The 20,712-nt window shown below is 36.3% G+C and overlaps 1 protein-coding gene across 1 annotated transcript; it reads right to left on the bottom strand.

Moving 5' to 3' along the window:
• Nucleotides 1–5,561: 5,561 nt before the first annotated feature.
• LOC123560169 (uncharacterized) lies at nt 5,562–16,355 on the bottom strand. The gene is made up of 5 exons (XM_045352426.2): nt 16,310–16,355; nt 13,370–13,460; nt 11,764–11,941; nt 10,909–11,062; nt 5,562–6,070 (listed from the first exon to the last, which is right to left on the bottom strand). Exons 2-5 carry the CDS (start codon nt 13,447–13,449, stop codon nt 6,015–6,017), a joined length of 468 nt encoding a protein of 155 aa, XP_045208361.2. The 5' UTR covers nt 13,450–13,460; nt 16,310–16,355; the 3' UTR covers nt 5,562–6,014.
• Between the last annotated feature and the right edge of the window lie 4,357 nt (nt 16,356–20,712).

The raw sequence follows: 20,712 nt of genomic DNA on the forward strand, positions 1-20,712 counted from the left end.
CCTTTGGTACACGTTGTTACAAATATCTATTATACACTAAATTTTAAATACGTATTTGAATACATACTGCTGTGCATTTTGTATTCACAAATATCTAGTGCCAGCTGGTTTAGAGGAACATTCACTTGTTGATGATCCATCCCAACAAAAGGAAGTTCCCAGATACCAGGTATATCTAACGGTACTTGTCGGAATGAATAGAAATATGTTCCCAGACACCAGGTATATCTAACGGTACTTGTCGGAATAAATAGAAATATGTTCCCAGATACCAGATATATCTAACGGTACTTTTCGGAATGAATAGAAATATGTTCCCAGATACCAGGTATAATTTATTTTAAATGAACATACCTGTGTATTTTTAGTGATATACACTGATGACCAAAATAAACAAATAAACTTATTAGATAATGATGTTTTACAATGAAACACTACACAATTTATCAACTATAACATTTTATTTATATAACAACTCATTTGCAAGATTATCATACTAATAACCCAATATTTTGGCTTTAGTTTTGAATGGTTTATTGGTTTGAATGCCAGCAGATATTAGTTCATTGCAATTCAAAACAAATATAATTTCAAAAATCATCAATTTTATCGCAGCAAACCCAGATGGTTTGATTACCGTCAGAAAGCAAATTTTCAAGAGATATTTTGCAAAGACACTTCATTTCCACTTAAACTTTCAGTAAAATCGATGCATTCCATAAAACTGATGTACAATATATGTAAAGACAACATTTGTGTAGATTTATCGTTCTGATATTTATAAGGCTGAAATGAGTAGCTCTAACAGAATAATCTAACAACAGATTTTTTTTCACTTGTGAAAATTGCAATAAGAAGAACAATGTATTCACAAAGCCATTCGTCTCTGGTCTATTGTAGTGGTTTAATTATATGTTGATCCACTGTGCTACAAAACTTGTCATTACCCACAGCATAAAGATTCCTGTAACAAAGACAATGTCTTCTTGTAATATATTTAATATGTGCTCGTGCTTCAATGAATATAAGTACATGAATATACTGCATGTATATACATAACACCCTTATCTTTGATGCTTTTTTATGGTTGTTGATGCAGTATAATGCCTCTATTTGGCAACCTGTTTCCATAGCAACAACATCAAACAAGATAATAAAGAATAAGCAGGTCTCGCACTGGTACTTCAACACAATACTTTTAAGTTACTACCATATGAAACTAGAGTTTAAATGTTAAGTATACATGTAGGGTAAAATTGCAGATATTCAACGTCACCAATTTGGTTTGGTACAGTTAAAACGGGATATTCAGATACCCAGTATTTTGTCAATAAGTTACATGTTATTGCAAATTGGTTATTTTCCGGTTGAACCGAGTGAAGGGTACATAATCCCGATTCATAAAAAAGGAAGTATATCTGATGTTTCTAACTTTAGAGGAATTACTTTGTTAAGTGTTATAGGTAAACTATTTACCAGAATTATTAATGCTAGGTTTACACAATGGGCTGAAAATTATTACATATATGTTGAAGCCCAAGCCGGATTCAGGGCCAAGATGAGCACAACTGATAATATTTTTGTTTTACATGGTATTATAAACCATGTAATTAACCAAAATAAACAACTGTTCTGCTTATTTGTTGATTATTCTAACGCGTTTGATTATTTAGTACGACCCAATATTTGGTACAAGTTGTATAAGCTAGGTATAAGAGGAAAGCTTTTTGAGGTAATCAAATTTATGTATCATCAAGTTCGTTCTAGAGTTAAGTTAAACAATGAAACTGGTGATATTTTTGAGAGCTTTCTTGTATTTGATATACTGAAATCAAATACGCAGACTGTAAACTGCTCAATCAAGAGGTCGGGTTGCTTATATTTCGCCTTTAAGAATTATTAAAGCACAGACGTTCCTTGGTAGTCCTTCGAAAGAAAAACAACACTTGGGAACCTGCATACCATAATCTCATTTGGTACCCAATACCATCTTCAGAATTTCAATTACTTTTCTATATTTCACAATCTATATATGAGCCGCACTATGCGAAAACCAACATAGTGCATTTGCGACCAGCATGGATACAGACCAGCCTGCGCATCCGCACAGTTTCTCTAATAGCATTAGGCTTTGAAAGCGAACAGCATGGATCCTGACCAGACTGCGCGGAGGCACAGGCTGATCTGGATCCTTGCTGGTCGCAAGTGCACTATGTTGGTTTTCTCATGATGCGGCTCATATATGTTTGTACTAAAAATGTAGACTGTAAAATTGTGACATTTAAAACAATTTATAACAAAGTGTATATATCCTATAATCATTTAATCATTTATAATCCTCTGAGTAAGAGGAAATAAAGAGAATATACCATATATACAGATTTACAAATTTTATTTTATCAATCTCTGTTTCAAACAGAACTTCCTGGTATACTTAAATCTTTAATGAATGAATAAAGTGATTTAGTGTGTATTTGTTTATATTTTGTAGTTGATGTTTTGTCGAGTGCTTTAGAAGAGTAATTACACATTTTATATACTGGCGGACACACATGACTCCCCAATTACCCATATGTAAGCACTCAAACCCGGTCATGGGATCTATGTTCATGTATCAATCAAAATATTTCCTGAACTTTAAGGCAACGTCACGGTTGAGATATTTCAGCATAATTGTAATACGTAATTGTGCTGAAATTTTATTACTAACATACTTTCCCATTAAACAACTCCTCAATATCTATGTGATATTAAGGGATCTGATTTGCCAAGATTTGTGCTTGAAATTGTACATAGGGCTGAGCACACTGGAACAACGTAAGAATTTCTATTGTTTTAGTTTAACGTCGGTAATAAGGGTACCAAAACTTTATCTTAAAACACAAAAATGGTTTCTTTCTGATGTAAAGAATATCATAAGATTGAATCTTAACGTTATGGTTTTCGGAAAGAACTGAATATTTTTTTGTGTTTTCGTCATTCTGAATCACCAGAAATTCAAAACCTTAAGTTGGAGGCTCTCTAATCAGAGACCTGTGAGTCCGTTTCAATTTTTAAGGATTCAATTGGTATTTAACGTTTTGAAATTTTAAATCAACAAATCATAGAAGGAGTTTTTTTACACGAAAATTTAACAGCATATAAAATTGATATATTATTCTGAAAAGGGATTGTCAATTTATTGATGGATGCTTGAATTTCCGAAAAGGGACCACATTAAAGGTCTTCACTTTTGGACAATTCCTTTGAAAACTTACCATTTATTCTAACACGACTCGATTTGTTTTCCTATGAAACAAAGAAGGCTGAAAACTGTGTGTTATTATTCAACAATTCATGTTTCTGACGTCACAATTATTACGCCATAGAGTTAGACGGCATAGCGGCGTGCTGGAAAAGAAATCAACAAAAATCAGGCAACTATTTGATGGATATTTTCAAGGACGTACATAATGTTCAATCGTTGATAACTTGTAAGAATTGAAATAATATATCTCGGTGATGTGCTCATGAATAAAATCATTGCTTGCCGTTTATATGCTTATCATTATATCACTCAGGCTGCTCTTTCGTGATATAGATCTAATTCCTTCGCATCTAAACCCCAAACAATGATTTTATTCAATAGCAAATCATTGTTTTGGATATATTATTTCTTAAATAAGTGTCTTGTCTTAGTTTCATGCATTTGCAACAATGCCAAGGTTGCAATTCGATAATAGATGAAAATCGTTTTTTTTTCTTTACAAAATGAATTTTTTTAAAGGGGACATCTTTGGATATTTTATGTTCGGACAATACGCAATACATTCTAACTGTATAACAAGAATGTTGGTAAAATGTGGTACCAAATGCGAGACGTCATTTTACGGTCAGAAATCCCTTTTTAGAAAATACATTGTTCATTTATGAAATGTACATTATGTTGTTAAGCTGTACAAAATGCAAAATTTCGGAAAAATAGAAAATGACGTCATAACACGGCTGTAAACACGGTTCAAAATTGAGGGATTTGAGAAAGTGCCCAAAGATATTTCGGTCGCGCTAATGACCGGACATACCAGAATGTAACAAAGAAGAAGGAGAGTTGATTTTTTACTTTCTGTAACAAATTAAGCATTATTTCAACGAAGGGCAATGTTTCACTCAGAATGGTTATATTTTAAAGTATGAGTCATTTGAGAAAAAGTTTCTTGACATGACGCATTTGAAAGATTTAAAAACAGATCTGCAGAATTTTTATCATTTATGTACCATTTTAGTTTATGAAATATATATCTCGAAAGTGATTTGTCATTCAATAAAATCATTGTTGGAGTTTTAGATGCAAAGGATGTAATAATACATCTAACAAGCGTTATCAAGATTATTATGTACGTCCTTGACGTATCAATCAAACTAATTGCCTGATTAATTGTGACTCAGAAAATGAATTGTTGCTAATATAAATGTTTTCCATGCCTTCATTGTTTAGGAAACAAATCTTCTTGTTGATGATTCATCCCACAAAGGAGTTCCAGATACAGGTATCTACGGTATTTTCGGATGTATAGAAAGTTCCCAGATCAGTATAATTATTTAAATGAAATCCTTGTATTTTTAGATGTCTGATGCTAAATACAAACTAGATGTGCTGTAACACAGGTGCCCCACTGTTACATTTTCACAAATAAGGGAAATCATTTAATGTTTGCGTCTTAATGGTATGCTTACAAAGAAATTTATGAAATGGATCATATTCTATACCATATACTTTTTAAGCTATGAGCATCACAAACATAAAATCCACTATTTTGGCTATTTCAAGGGCCATAACTCTGTAATAAATGCTAAAATTCTCAAGAAGAATGCCAAGTGTGCAAGGTCACATTATGATAAAGACTCAAGAAAGGTTTCATGAATTTACATTAAATACTGTTTGAGTGAGGCACATAGTAAGGTGAAAATGTGCATTTTTGACTATTTCAGGGGCCATAACTCTAGAAATAGGGGGCTGACCCAGATGAAAAATAGGAGGTGCGCAAGTTCATACAATGATAAAGACTCATGCAAGGTTTCATCAATTTATATCAAACACTTTTTGAGCTAGGCGTGTCACAAGGTGAAAATATGCGTTTTTGACTATTTCAGGGGCCATAACTCTAGAAATAGGGGGGCGGACCCAGATGAAAAATAGAAGGTGCGCAAGTTCATATCATGATTAAGACTCATGCAAGGTTTCATGAATCTATATCAAATACTTTTGCGCTAGGCGTGTCACAAGGTGAAAATGTGTATTTTTTTACTATTTCAGGGGCCATAACTCTAAAATTAGGGGGCGGAGCCAGACGAAAAATAGAAGGTGCGCAAGTTTATATCATGATTAAGACTCATGCAAGGTGTCATTAATTTATATCAAATACTTTTTGAGCTAGGCGTGTCACGAACTTCGGACGGACGCACGGACGCACAGACGGAAGGACGGACGGACGCACGGACAAGTGCAAATCTATATGCCCCAACCACTCATAGGGGGCACAATAAGCATATTAGATAATGACGTTTTACAATGAAACACACCACAATTTATCAACTATAACATTTTATTTATATAACAACTCATTTGCAAGATTATCATATTAGCAACCAGATATTTTGGCTTTATTGGTTTGAATGCCAGCAGATATTAGTTCATTGCAATTCTAAACAAATATAATTTCAAAAATCATCAATTTTAACGCAGCAAACCCAGACGGTTTAATTACCGTCAGAAAGCAATTTTTTCAAGAGATATTTTGCAAAGACACTTCATTTCCACTTAAACTTTCAGTAAAATCGATGCATTCCATAAAACTGATGTACAATATATGTAAAGACCAAATTTGTGTAGATTTATCGTTCTGATATTTATAAGGCTGAAATGAGTAGCTCTAACAGAATAATCTAACAACAGTTTTTTTCACTTGTGAAAATTGCAATGAGAAGAACAATGTATTCACAAAGCCATTCGTCTCTGGTCTGTTGTAGTGGTTTAATTATATGTTGATCCACTGTGCTACAAAACTTGTCATTACCCACAGCATAAAGATTCCTGTAACAAAGACAATGTCTTCTTGTAATGTATTTAATATGTGCTCGTGCTTCAATGAATATAAGTACATGAATATACTGCATGTATATACATAACACCCTTATCTGATGTTTTTTATGGTTGTTGATGCAGAATAATGCCTCTATTTGGCAACCTGTTTCCATAGCAACATCAAACAAGATAATAAAGAATAAGCAGGTCTCGCACTGGCACTTCAACACAATACATTTAAGTTACTACCATATGAAACTAGAGTTTAAATGTTAAGTATACATGTAGGGTAAAATTGCAGATATTCAACGTCACCAATTTGGTTTGGTACAGTTAAAACGGGATATTCAGATACCCAGTATTTTGTCAATAAGTTACATGTTATTGCAAATTGGTTATTTTCCGGTTGAACCGAGTGAAGGGTACATAATCCCGATTCATAAAAAAGGAAGTATATCTGATGTTTCTAACTTTAGAGGAATTACTTTGTTAAGTGTTATAGGTAAACTATTTACCAGAATTATTAATGCTAGGCTTACACAATGGGCTGAAAATTATTACATATATGTTGAAGCCCAAGCCGGATTCAGGGCCAAGATGAGCACAACTGATAATATTTTTGTTTTACATGATATTATAAACCATGTAATTAACCAAAATAAACAACTGTTCTGCTTATTTTTTGATTATTCTAACGCGTTTGATTATTTAGTACGACCCAATATTTGGTACAAGTTGTATAAGCTAGGTATAAGAGGAAAGCTTTTTGAGGTAATCAAATTTATGTATCATCAAGTTCGTTCTAGAGTTAAGTTAAACGATAAAACTGGTGATATTTTTGAGAGCTTTCTTGGTGTGAGACAAGGCGAATGTCTCAGTCCTTTTATCTTTGCTATGTACCTTAATGATTTAGAAGAAGAACTGTATATTAAAGGAGCAGATGGAATAGATCTTGGAAGTCTTAAACTATTTTTACTCATGTATGCTGATGATGTTGTGATTTTTGCTAATACAGCTGAAGAATTACAGAATAACCTAAATGTTTTGAGAGATTATTGTAACAGGTGGAAATTAAGTGTAAATAGAACAAAAACCAAAGTCGTTATTTTTAGAAAGCGTGGACGATTGCCTAATAGCCTAAATTTTTACTATGACGGTAATCCAATAGAAATTGTATCTAAATATTCATATAAGGGGAACTGTGTTTACGTCTGGTGGATCTTTCGCTGAAGCACATAAAACATTGTCAGGTCAAGCTCTAAAGGCAATTTTTAAGCTTAAGCGTTATCTATATAGTTTTGTGAACATTTCAGTTGAACATAGGTTAGATTTATTTGATAAATTGGTCAAGCTAATTTTATTTTATGGATCAAAAGTCTGGGGTTTCGCACATGCTAAATCAGTTGAAAGAACTCATACTATGTATTGTAAATCTGTACTTGGTGTACGACCCAAAACGACTTAATATATGGTGAAGTTGGAAGAATTGACCTTCATATTCAGAGATTAGTATCTATTGTAAAGTTTTGGTTGAAAGTTGTAGGATGTAGTGATCGTAAATATGTATGTTTGGTATAACAGACAATGTTAAATGACATTGAAATTTATCCAAGAAAAACAAACTGGGCGTCACTAGTTAAGGTTTAAGAGTATACCACCAAAACACAGAAATTTTTGATAAACGAACAACATCGTTACCAATATTTTAACTGACCATTACATGTTCTGCCGTACTGTCCCGTACTTAAAATATTCTAAAAAAGTTGCCCCCTTTGAAAATGAATGCCATTTGTAAAGAAACAAAAATAAACAATTGCTGAAAACTGTGTTCCACCTAGTTATGTGAAATTTCAACACTCGCACGCTATTGCAAATGCATCAAAACACACTTGTGTAACAGTTCTTTGAAAATGGTGAGCTTTTAAAGGCGTTTGACTGTCCGGAAGATGGACCCCTTTAAACAGTCCTTTTCCGGAATTCAATGTTTATATCAGTATACTGACACATGTTTTGTAGTTTTTGTAATGATGGCGTATATATTACTCTATAAAACAAGTGTCAGTATACTGATTTAAACACTGAATTCCGGAAAATGACTGCCTAAAGGGGCCCCACTTCCGGACAGTCAAACGCCTTTAAAAACTTACCATTTTCAAGGAACTGTTACACATGTTAGTTCTGATGCATTTGAAATAGGTGCGAGTGTTGAAATTTCGCATAACTAGGTGGAACACAGTTTTCAGCAATTGTTTATTTTTATATTTTTACAAATGGCATTCATTTTCAAAGGGGGACAACTTTTTCAGAATATTTTAAGTACGGGACAGTACGGCAGAACATGTAATGGTCAGTTATAAGATTGGTAACGATGTTGTTCGTTTATAGAATATTTCTGTGTTTTGGTGATATACTCCTAAACCTTAAGGAAATGTTAAGTAAATTGGGATTTTACCATTTTTGGTTGGCGCAAGGTGTTGGTGATAACAACAATTTTCTAAGTTTATTTAAATTGAGAGTTCAAGAGATGTGTTTATACAAGACTGGCAAAGTAGAGATAATGAATCGTCAAGAGCCGTGTTTTACAGATCTTTTAGTTCTTTTGAATAACAGTCATATATTAAGCAAGTTAATATACAAAAGTATAGAATAGCGTTATCGAAATTACGATTGTCTGCCCATAGGCTTAATGTTGAAACAGGTAGATGGAGCAATCTTGAACGTAATCAGAGACGATGCATTGAATGTAATGTGCTAGAGGACGAGTTTCATTTCCTTTTCGAATGTCAACTGTATAATCAAATTATGCAGAAGTACATACAGAAATACTATCGGGTCAGGCCTAATATGTATAAAACTGTCGAACTGATGAATAACAAAAACACTGCTACTATTAGAAATCTTGCCTTGTATATCTTTAAAGCCTTTGAGATAAGGCACCAACGTAATACAATAAGAAACTGATAGAGTCGATGCTTTATTTATGTTAAGCAGTATGGAACGCCTGAGCTGCAAATGGAAACTTTGTTTGTTTTGGGTTTAACGCCGTTTTTCAACAGTATTTCAGTCATGTAACGGCGGGCAGTTAACCTAACCAGTGTTCCTGGATTCTGTACCAGTACAAACCTGTTCTCCGCTAGTAACTGCCAACTTCCCGACATGAATCAGAGGTGGAGGACTAATGATTTCAGACAATCTGACTTAAGTACTTGATCTTCTAAACGAAGATCTGAGAACGACCCATTCACATTCGTCTTCTGTATATTTTGGATTTCCAGTATTGCTATTTTTATTTTATCCAACCAGACGACTTGTTCGAATGTCGAAGAGTAAGAAAAATGTGCAGTCATTCCAGGGCTCGAACCCGTGATCCCTCGCTTACAAAGCAAGTGGCCTACCGACTGAGCTAACCGGCTAACTGATACCGTACGCTATTAGAATTGTAAATATCAAAAGTCAAGGCTACAGGTAGATTTGCAAGATGTTGTAAGTTAGGCCCTGATTGGCTAGCGAAAGGGTCGCCAGAACGAGGCAATGAATAGGTCGTTTTCAGATCCTATGCGTAGCGTAATAGGAGATGTACTTTAGTCAGATTGGATTTCAGACACAATGTCGTTTATCAAATAGTCACGGAGAACATACGCCCCGCCCGAGGTTCGAACTCGCGACCCCGCGATCCGTAGACCAACGCTCTTACCTACTGAGCTAAGCGGGCGGGCTGCAAATGGAAACTAGTATATGTACATGTATATATAAATGTATATACAACACTAAACACTAATGTAATATTTGCTTATAAGTACATGCGTGGTTTCGTGAAATTGTCTAGTTAACGTGTGAGTAAGGGCGTACGCAAGTTTATGCCTACAAACATACTTTATGCATTCAAAACCATACAAGAACTTAGATCATATGCTTGTATATATGAATATGTGGTTTGTATATACATTTAGTAAGTGTAGTATAAATATCTTATGTGTGTGTGTATATATATATACATATATATTTATGTATAGATTAATATAGTTGATATATATATTTGATGTAAGTAACTGGAGATATAGTGTTCATCTTTAACTCAGAATGATCATAGTTCAATTTAGATAATTAAGCCCATAGTATATAATACTTATTATTAAATCTCCAAATTGTCATAGTACCACATGTCTCTCCATTAGCTTTATATTGAACTAAAGGTTATTTTGTCTAAATCTTTTGTCCGCCATGTTGAATGATATTTAGGCATAGTGTATATAACGTTTGACCATTGGCCATTAGGGCCTAGTTCAAATATGTATGTTTTTTGTTTGTTTTTTTTTTTGGTTGGGTTTAACGTCGCACCGACACATTTTAGGTCATATGGCGACTTTCCAGCTTTGATGGTGGAGGAAGACCCCAGGTGCCTCTCCGTGCATTATTTCATCACGAGCGGGCACCTGGGTAGAACCACCGACCTTCCGTAAGCCAGCTGGATGGCTTCCTCACATGAGGAATTCAACGCCCCAAATGAGGCTCGAACCTACATCGATGTGTGATTTGAAGTCAGCGACCTTAACCACTCGGCCACGGAGGCCCCGTATATGTATATGTGGAAAACTAAATAAAACTTCTTCTATCTATAACACAGAAAATAAAGTCGGAGGCGACGATGTCTTTGGTAAGCCAGAAACACGAGTCCTATCATGGAATCAAACTCAAGGTTTCTGACTTTATATTTCTATAGCTTTCGGTTTAGGAAAAATATAATATATTATTTATACTGCAAACTCATTTTTATGTAATGAACCAGATGGGAATGCAAAAATGATGTTAAATATATACATTTGTCCACAAAACGTCATAATACTTACTTGGAAATACAAGAGACGATGACGACATATATGGATAGAGAATGTAGTCCGGGTCCTCGAGAACTTTGAACGTTGTCACTGAGGTCATGACCTCAACGTCTTGGTCCACCACGTCATCAACTGCTCTTCTTTTTCTCGTGTTTGGACATGTTGCCTGAAACAAAAACATATATCGTGTCACATCTTGGACATGTTGACGGTAACAAAAACATATATCGTGTCACATCTTGGACATGTTGCTTGTAACAAAAACATATATTGTGTCACATCTTGGACATGTTGCCTGTAACAAAAAGTAACAAATTAAAGTAATTTTCGTGTGAACGAGATGACCCCCTGTTCATATCGTTGGCATGGCGGGAGAAATTCGTTTCATAAAACTCTTTTTTCAATACACATAAAATGTAGCAATTTTGTCAAAATGTATAGCAAAATACTGTAAATGCAGTCAAAAATATCTATTTTGAAAAAATAATCACTTCCTGGGTTTGTTTACATGACTGACCAATCAGAACGCACAGACGTTACCTTATTCCCAGGTATAAACTTACAATATTCCCAGTAAGTTCCCTGTACTTTTTTGAATTGGTGGTTTCTGACCTTACTATGCGTGTTTTACTTTTTTTGATATTTATGTAACTTTTTTCTTTGCAAACCTTTAAACACGTCCATTTTTTATGAGTCATGATTTCATGTCCGTCAAACTGTTGTCATAAATCGCATTTTATGAGGAATATGCTGAATTTCATATTAAGCAAAATGTCGAAACGGAATCCAATAACTTCAAATTAGGCGCATTCCACCTTAAGCTAACTGTCCAACAATACATAAGCATTATGTTTACACGAGACTGACCATAGTGCATGTCGCATTGCTGTCCGAGCGGCAGATCATGATGTCACACTGAATCGTAAGGTATAGAGACACCCAGAAGCGAAACATGGTCAGCTCAGTGTAATAACGGGTACTTGTGCCGACGACGACGGTTTTATTCGGGGCAAAACTGTTGATGAGGTTTGCATCCACAGTGCAGCTGAAAAAGAAAACTTATTTTAGTGCCATGTATGAACTGAAAATAAAGTAGGGTATTTTAACCCCATACAGGTTGCCACTTTTCATTCTGTCAGGTAAAACAATTAAAACCTCATAAATACTTCACTGAAAAACAAAGCTACTGGTGGAACCGATTGATGTCCCCTTTCCTGGCTTAGTCAGGTTATCCTACACAATGTTTTACCTGACTACTATTGATAATAACCGAAGCAAGAATTAATACTGAGCTGACTTGAGAAAAGACTAGATTTTTATGCACTGCGCTCTTTCTCTTATTGCCGTAAGGGAAGTACTCCCGTAATTGGTAGCAAAATTATTATAAAGGAACACATAGAGTACAGAAGGAAAGACAATTTGGAAACTATTAAGCCATAGTTCCATTCTCATATTTATTAATACCTACCTTTATTACATGCTTTTCAGTGAATTGTCGAAATATTAGAGTGAAATATATACGGTATTTCCACAGAGAAAAATATCAAACATGCATGTAGATTATACTGGAAAGAAACTTTATAAGAGCTGTTCGGTAGGCATGAAAAAGTATCTAACATGACTGCCCGACTAAGACAGGTGTTTTCCTAACCATCGTCGGGTCAGCTTGGATTAAAAACCTCTCTAGCGCTCGGTTTCCATTCCACGCTGCCCCCACCCACACCACACCCCCACCCCCACCCCCATCCCCTCCCCCTGGCTTTGGAAAACATGCTTTACACTGACAGACATGTAAGATCCTTATAATCTTTCTCTCATGAACACTACAAATACATTTTCACTCTTGGCTATGTCACTCCTGAAAATATTGCTTCTGGTGTTCACTCATGAAAGATATTTCAATCTTACAATGAAAAAACAAACAAATATCCATCAATACATCATAGAAATGTTTTCAGAACTTCTGGAGATACGCTTCAGGCAAAGAAATACTAAGTACAACTAGATGTATGGCCACAGAACACTGGTGCCGCATGTAAGTGTAGGGTCATATCGAGGGCTTAGAGCGAAACTGGTCCATCTGCTTCTATTTCTATATACAGACAGACCAGTTTCGCTCTAAGCCCTCGATATGTTATATGTTGATAATGAAAACTAATGTTACCTGTTCAAAATGAAAACTAAGAAAACTTTTATTTTACCACGGGTTTTGGGTATGAGTAATCAAGGGGCGTGGTAGCGGTACGTGCATAGATATTGTAAAATATCAAGAAATACAAAAAGAAAATGATTAGGAGTTATGATTCTTGCGCAAAAAACTTCTTGTATACTCCAAATTGCAGTGAAATATCTTCCGTACTTATGAAGTTATGCTCGGGACAAGGAAAGCTTGATGGATGCACAGACGGACAAATGTGATGGATAAAGCGACAACTATATTCATGGACTTTAAATATAAGATATCTGTACTTACTCGTTTTCAATGAGCTTGTGGGTGTTTGGAAACGTTACAGTATCTCTTCCGGGGTGGGCTGTACATTGTAGAAACCTCATTACATAACCCTCTGAAATAAAGTCATAACAGATACGCAGGAAGTAATATTGTTACAGTGAAACTTTCGTTGCATCATACTCTTAGCGACTCAAATTATCTATAGTTATTACGGTGTTCCGTTAGGGCCATCGCCTGCTCCCTGTAAACGCGAAGCGCGTATGTACGACGGCACGATGGGGAAGCGCGACAGTACGATAGTAATAACACCACAGTACGAAGGCGAAACGCGACAGTGCAATGGCGAAGCGCGGCAGTACGACGGTGACACTGCGATGGCGAAGCGCGACAGTACCATGGTAACCGACGATCGTATTGTCGCGCTTCGCCTTCGTACTGTCACGCTTCGCCATCGTAGTGTCGCATTTCGCCATCACACTGTCACACTTCACCATCGTAGTGTCATCATCTTACTGTCGCGCTTCGCCATAGTACTGTTGCGCTCCGCCATGGCACTGTCACCATCATACTATCGCGCTTTGCTATCTTACTGTCACGCTTTGCTATCGTACTTTCGCGCTTCAAATTGTTTTCTCTGTTTACTTAAGGACCAACATTAATAAAACTCTGTATTGTAAAGTATCTAACTTGTGACCAATGATCAAATAATTAGAAAAGGGTCATAACTTATACAAGTGCTAAAAACCCTATAAGCAATGCATGTCAGATGATCACAGTGATCGATTGTGTGAAGTTTTAATACATTCGCACTGGTGGATACTGGGATACCAGCTTACATACAAAACTTACCAAACATCGCTCTGTTAAACAAGACACATATATGACAGCACGATCGACTACTCGATAGCTTCTAAATCAAACAAGGGACTTAACTTTGCAAAACTTCTTTTATTACAATTTACCACAAATTCTATTATGGCAATCATAACAACTTGCATGCAGAACTCCATCCAAATTTTCTAAGAAAAAGGCAATAGTCTGGAAAACTCAGCGAGAGCCGGATGCATCATTGCAGATAAAGGTAATGCCTATTGACTCTAGTCTTTAAGCAAATAAGAATAAAAACTCGTTTGAAACAGCGGGCTTTTACTGTGCGTCGTGCCATCATCAAAACTGGAACTGAATAAAACTTAATGTATTCGTTGATCTGCATTCGTTTGCAAGTATTTCTTTAATTCTGTAGTAAAATAAATGTTAGATTTCAGATACAAAATTCGTTGGTATATAATAAAGTTTGATAGCTAGTTGCGCTGAAAACTTAAACCTAAATCGAAAAAAAAGTCCATACCTTGAATCGAATTCGAACAAGAGTTCTCTAACTTAGTTATGCCGGTTATCTGTTAACTGGAACGCATTGTGTGAAGTTTCAATCAGATACATATATATTGTTACTGATATACAGCTTGATAGATGTACCAAGTTCAGATTTAATGACTTGGAAGCCTTGTTGACAGTTTAATCTCAACACATGTTATGATTACTACGATATAAACATGCAAACAAAACTTTTACAAGTGTGCAACGCTGACGCTCGGGTTAGTACAACAGTTCTCATTTTACTACAAATAGTCGACCTAAAAGGGGCATCAATTTCTACACGTGCAATATACAGTTATGAAACCGATAAAATTAAAGTTAGAACAGCACAGCGAATAAGTGTGTAAAGTTTCGATTCATTTTCTTAAGAAGATATTCAAAATACTGAGATTATCAGTTTTTATACAAAAGTTTCCAAGAACAACATCCTAAGTCGAGAAAAGGGGCATAACTTTGTAAAAGCTATGGTGTATCTGTTAGACACTGGTGCCCCCAATACATGTATGCCACTATACATAGTTTCATAACTGTGTGTGAAATATATACAACATAAACTTTTAAGCACTTTATGTGTTTTTTTTTTACTATTTCAAGGACCATAACTCTAGTCTAAGTGAAATCGCAAACAGAACACCAGGTGCACAGCTTGATATAATATGTAACAATTTTTTAATGTTTTATGATTGTAGGTCTAACGCGTTTTGAGAAACGTCGGACACAAACATATATACCCTTGATGAATACTTTTGACTAAGTCTAGGGCCATCACTCTGGTCCTCAGTGCAGAGTGAAGTCAAAATCAAAATCACAAACCGAACATATTCCTCCTTGTTCATAAATAGTGAAATTTTATATATGCACATATTTAAAATACTTTATGTGTATTTTACCCCTAAAATCAGCAGTAAACTCTGTCTGGTGTATTGAATCCCAAATGAAACACCAGTTGCACAACTTTACATGTTACATGTATATACAATCCTCTAGTTTCATTTTAATATTCATTGACATAAATGCCCTTTAAATGCATTTTTACTAATCCGATATTATCTGGTCTACGGAGTAAATTTCTCACAAAAGCCAGAGCAAACGTACAGCTAAATAACATTTCGTAAATATGTTTATCATGCCTATGTAATGTACTAAATTTCTAGTCAAATACTATAGATTATGCGAGCATAAATTCGGATGGATGAATGCTGGACGGACGTGGGCAAAATCTATGGTCCATCCCGAAAAAAAGGGAGGCACACAAAAGTAACGGAACCTTAGCACGATGCAGATCATCACAGAAACAAATTTGTAATTTCAAATGATGCTTTGAAAGCTTGCATACAAACTGTTACAAATAAACCGAACTGGCACTACGAGTGTAATTTTTACTTTCTTTAAATATCAGCTTAAAGATATCCATTTGCACAGTGTATTCAATAAAGATGACGTTGATCTTCAAGTATTAGATAAAGGAAGCTTAAACTCAATACGAAAATGAGCTAAATTAGCTCCCACAGCATGTTTGATTTCCACCAAAAAAAGTTTAATAAAAAAAATAAGATACTAGTAAAGCGTGCTTCGTTTTCTTACCGGAAAGGTCATATGTAAAGTAAAGTTGATCTAAATCTTTTGCAGATGCTACGCAGAGTGACTTTCTTTGGTATTATTGAACTGTCAAACGTCGTGTTGAAACGAAGATTCACTCAGCAGCTAAAACTACAAAACAAAATCATACATTAAATTTGTAGTCAATGGCAGAACAGCAGCGACAATTAATAAGTTACAAAGCTTCAAAATATAACAAAATAGGTCAGTTTACTTTGTCGCCCTAAATGTAAATATTATTCAAATGTTTTTAGAAAAAGACAACAAAAGAGGCCTCCGTTGCCGCGGACTTCAAATCACGTGCGCCTCATCGATGATGATTCGAGCCTCCTCGGAGCGTCATTATCAATCAGGAAGCCTCCAGTACTTACGAATTGTGGTTCCAGCATGCCGCCGTGATAAAATATTTGGGATGGGGACTTGTGTCTCCTCCACTCAAAGCGACCCTATAATTTTGTGGCTACTATGTTAAACCCGCGTGCGTGCGTGTGTACGTGGTGAACGTGTAAATGAATTAACGGCAACAACTAAACGATTTTTTTTTGGGGGGGGGGGGGGGGCGAGAGGATTATATGTAGATTTCAGTCTAACACGTCTGCCACACCGCCTATATTCCAAGTTACAGCAAACCTTTATATTTAGTATGCTCCGGCACAAAATATGATGGACAGATCGGACTTTTAGCTAAATTGTGATCTGACCTGTGGGCCTTGCGAAAGACGTTTAACGTTTTCCATATTGTTTATCGCCATTTACATATATAAGCTTTAAGTCAATATCTTTGACAAACGCACGCGCATAAACTTAATCGATGGAAATTTATCAAGTATATACGAATATGACTAAACCGTCTTAGTATGGTGTCATGTTCATACATAAAACGAGCGGATTTCTATACTAGTACGTTATATATAGTAATTAAGTGAAAGGTCTTGCCACCACCAAGGTCACAACCACATATTGTCGTATCACGTACGTAATACTGGTTTATAAAAAAGAGGACCATGATGAACCTGAATCGCTCACCTGTCCCCACATGACCCAGTATTGAACTGAGTATGACGTCTTTTTTTCTATTATTTGACATAGTGACCTAGTTTTTAAGCTCATGAGACCCAGTTCTGAACTTGACCTAGATATCATCAAGATAAAATTTCTGACAAATTTTCATGAAGATCCATGGGAAAATATGGCCTTTAGAGAGGTCACAAGGTTTTTCTATTATTTGACCTAATGAGCTAGTTTTTGAAGGCACGTGACCCAGTTTTGAACCTGACCTAGATATCATCAAGGTGAACATTCTCACCAATTTTCATGAAGATCTCATGAAAAATATGGCCTCTAGAGAGGTCACAAGGTTTTTCTATTTTTATACCTACTGACCTAGTTTTTGACCGCACGTGACCGTTTCGAACTTTACCTAGACATCATCAAGGTGAACATTTAGACCAATTTTCATGAAAATCCATTGAAAAATATGGCCTCTAGAGAGGTCAAAAGATTTTTCTATTTCGACGCCCCAGAATAAGAAAAATCATACATTTTTAGAAACTATACACCAAGGGGCATAATTCTGTAAAAAAAGAATTTGTCACAAACTGCTGTGTTGACCAAATTCACCAATAATAAAAGGGCGTAAGTGAAAAGTTTTTCAGAATCCCAGTAATAGAAGGGCGTATCTGCACTTAATTGTTGTACCACAAAAGTCCATTTACGCCCTTAGAAATAGAAGGGCGTATCTGTCATAGACAGTTTTTTTCATTTTGCCGAAAACTATGATTTTCCACTTACGCCCTTCTTATTCTGAGGCGTCGATTTTAAGACCTACTGACCTAGTTTTTGATGCAGTTGACCCAGTTTCGAACCTGACCTAGATATCATCGAGATGAACATTCAGACCAACTTTCATACAGATCCCATGAAAAATATGGCCTCTAGAGAGGTCACAAGGTTTTTTTATTATTAGACCTACTGACCTAGTTTTTAATGGAACGTGACCCAGTTTCAAACTTGATTTAGATATCATCAAGGTGAATATTCTGACCAATTTTCATGAAGATCCATTCAAAAGTATGGCCTCTAGAGATGTCACAAGGTTTTTCTATTTTTATACCTACTGACCTAGTTTTTGACCGCACGTGACCGTTTCGAACTTTACCTAGATATCATCAAGGTGAACATTCAGACCAATTTTCATGAAAATCCATTGAAAAATATGGCCTCTAGAGAGGTCAAAAGATTTTCTATTTTTAGACCTACTGACCTAGTTTTTAACTGCAGTTGACCCATTTTCGAACCTGACCTAGATATCATCGAGATGAACATTCAGACCAACCTTCATACAGATCCCATGATAAATAATATGGCCTCTAAGAGAGGTCACAAGGTTTTTCTTATTATTTGATCTACTGACCTAGTTATTAAGGCATGTGACCCAGTTTCGAACTTGACCTAGATATCACCAAGATGAATATTCTGACCAATTTTCATGAAGATCCATTCAAAAGTATGGCCTCTAGAGAGGTCACAAGGTTTTTCTATTTTTAGACCTACTGACCTAGTTTCGACGCAGTTGACCCAGTTTCGAACTTTATCTAGATATCATCAAGATAAACATTCAGATCAAGTTTCATACAGATCCCATGAAAAATATGGCCTCTTATAATTTAACCTACTGACCTAGTTTTTGATGGAAAGTGACCCAGTTTCAAACTTGATTTAGATATCATCAAGGTGAACATTCTGACAAACTTGAAGATATGAGGTTCTACCCAGGTGGCTTACTGAAGATACGAGGTTCTAACCAGCTGGCTTGGTACAACCTCATATCTTCAGTAAGCCTCATATGAGGTTCTAACCAGGTGGTTTACTGAAGATATGAGGTTCTACCCAGGTGGCTTACTGAAGATATGAGGTTCTAACCAGGTGGCTTACTGAAGATATGAGGTTCTAACCAGGTGGCTTACTGAAGATACGAGGTTCTAACCAGGTGGTTTACTGAAGATTTGAGATTCTAACCAGGTGGCTTACTGAAGATATGAGGTTCTAACCAGGTGGCTTACTGAAGATATGAGGTTCTAACCAGGTGGCTTACTGAAGATATGACGTTCTACCCAGGTGGCTTATTGAAGATATGACGTTCTACCCAGGTGGCTTACTGAAGATATGAGGTTCTAACCAGGTGGCTTACTGACGGTATGAGGTTCTAACCAGGTGGCTTACTGAAGATATGAGGTTCTAACCAGGTGGCTTACTGACGGTATGAGGTTCTAACCAGGTGGCTTACTGAAGATATGAGGTTCTAACCAGGTGGCTTACTGACGGTATGAGGTTCTAACCAGGTGGCTTACTGAAGATATGAGGTTCTACCCAGGTGGCTTACTGACGGTATGAGGTTCTAACCAGGTGGCTTACTGAAGATATGAGGTTCTACCCAGGTGGCTTACTGACGGTATGAGGTTCTCACAAGGTGGCTTACTGAAGATATGAGGTTCTACCCAGGTGGCTTACTGACGGTATGAGGTTCTCACAAGGTGGCTTACTGAAGATATGAGGTTCTACCCAGGTGGCTTACTGAAGATATGAGGTTCTAACCAGGTGGCTTACTGAAGATATGAGGTTCTAACCAGGTGGCTTACTGAAGATATGAGGTTCTACCCAGGTGGCTTACTGAAGATATGAGGTTCTACCCAGGTGGCTTACTGAAGGTATGAGGTTCTCACAAGGTGGCTTACTGAAGATATGAGGTTCTACCAAGGTGGCTTACTGAAGATTTGAGGTTCTACCTAGGTGGCTTACTGAAGATATGAGGTTCTACCCAGGTGGCTTACTGAAGGTATGAGGTTCTACCTAGGTGGCTTACTGAAGATATGAGGTTCTACCAAGGTGGCTTACTGAAGATATGAGGTTCTACCCAGGTGGCTTACTGAAGGTATGAGGTTCTCACAAGGTGGCTTACTGAAGATATGAGGTTCTACCAAGGTGGCTTACTGAAGATATGAGGTTCTACCCAGGTGGCTTACTGAAGGTATGAGGTTCTCACAAGGTGGCTTACTGAAGATATGAGGTTCTACCAAGGTGGCTTACTGAAGATTTGAGGTTCTACCTAGGTGGCTTACTGAAGATTTGAGGTTCTACCCAGGTGGCTTACTGAAGATATGAGGTTCTAACCAGGTGGCTTACTGAAGATTTGAGGTTCTAACCAGGTGGCTTACTGAAGATTTGAGGTTTAACCAGGTGGCTTACGGGGGTGAAGATATGAGGTTCTAACCAGGTGGCTTACGAAGATTGGTACAGGATACTGAAGATGAGTTCTAACCAGGTGGCTTACTGAAGATATGAGGTTCTTACCAGGCGGCGTACTGAAGATTTGAGGTTCCTACCAGGTG

The sequence above is a fragment of the Mercenaria mercenaria genome, chromosome 10 (genome assembly GCF_021730395.1).
Source record: "Mercenaria mercenaria strain notata chromosome 10, MADL_Memer_1, whole genome shotgun sequence".
Classification (NCBI taxonomy): domain Eukaryota; kingdom Metazoa; phylum Mollusca; class Bivalvia; order Venerida; family Veneridae; genus Mercenaria; species Mercenaria mercenaria.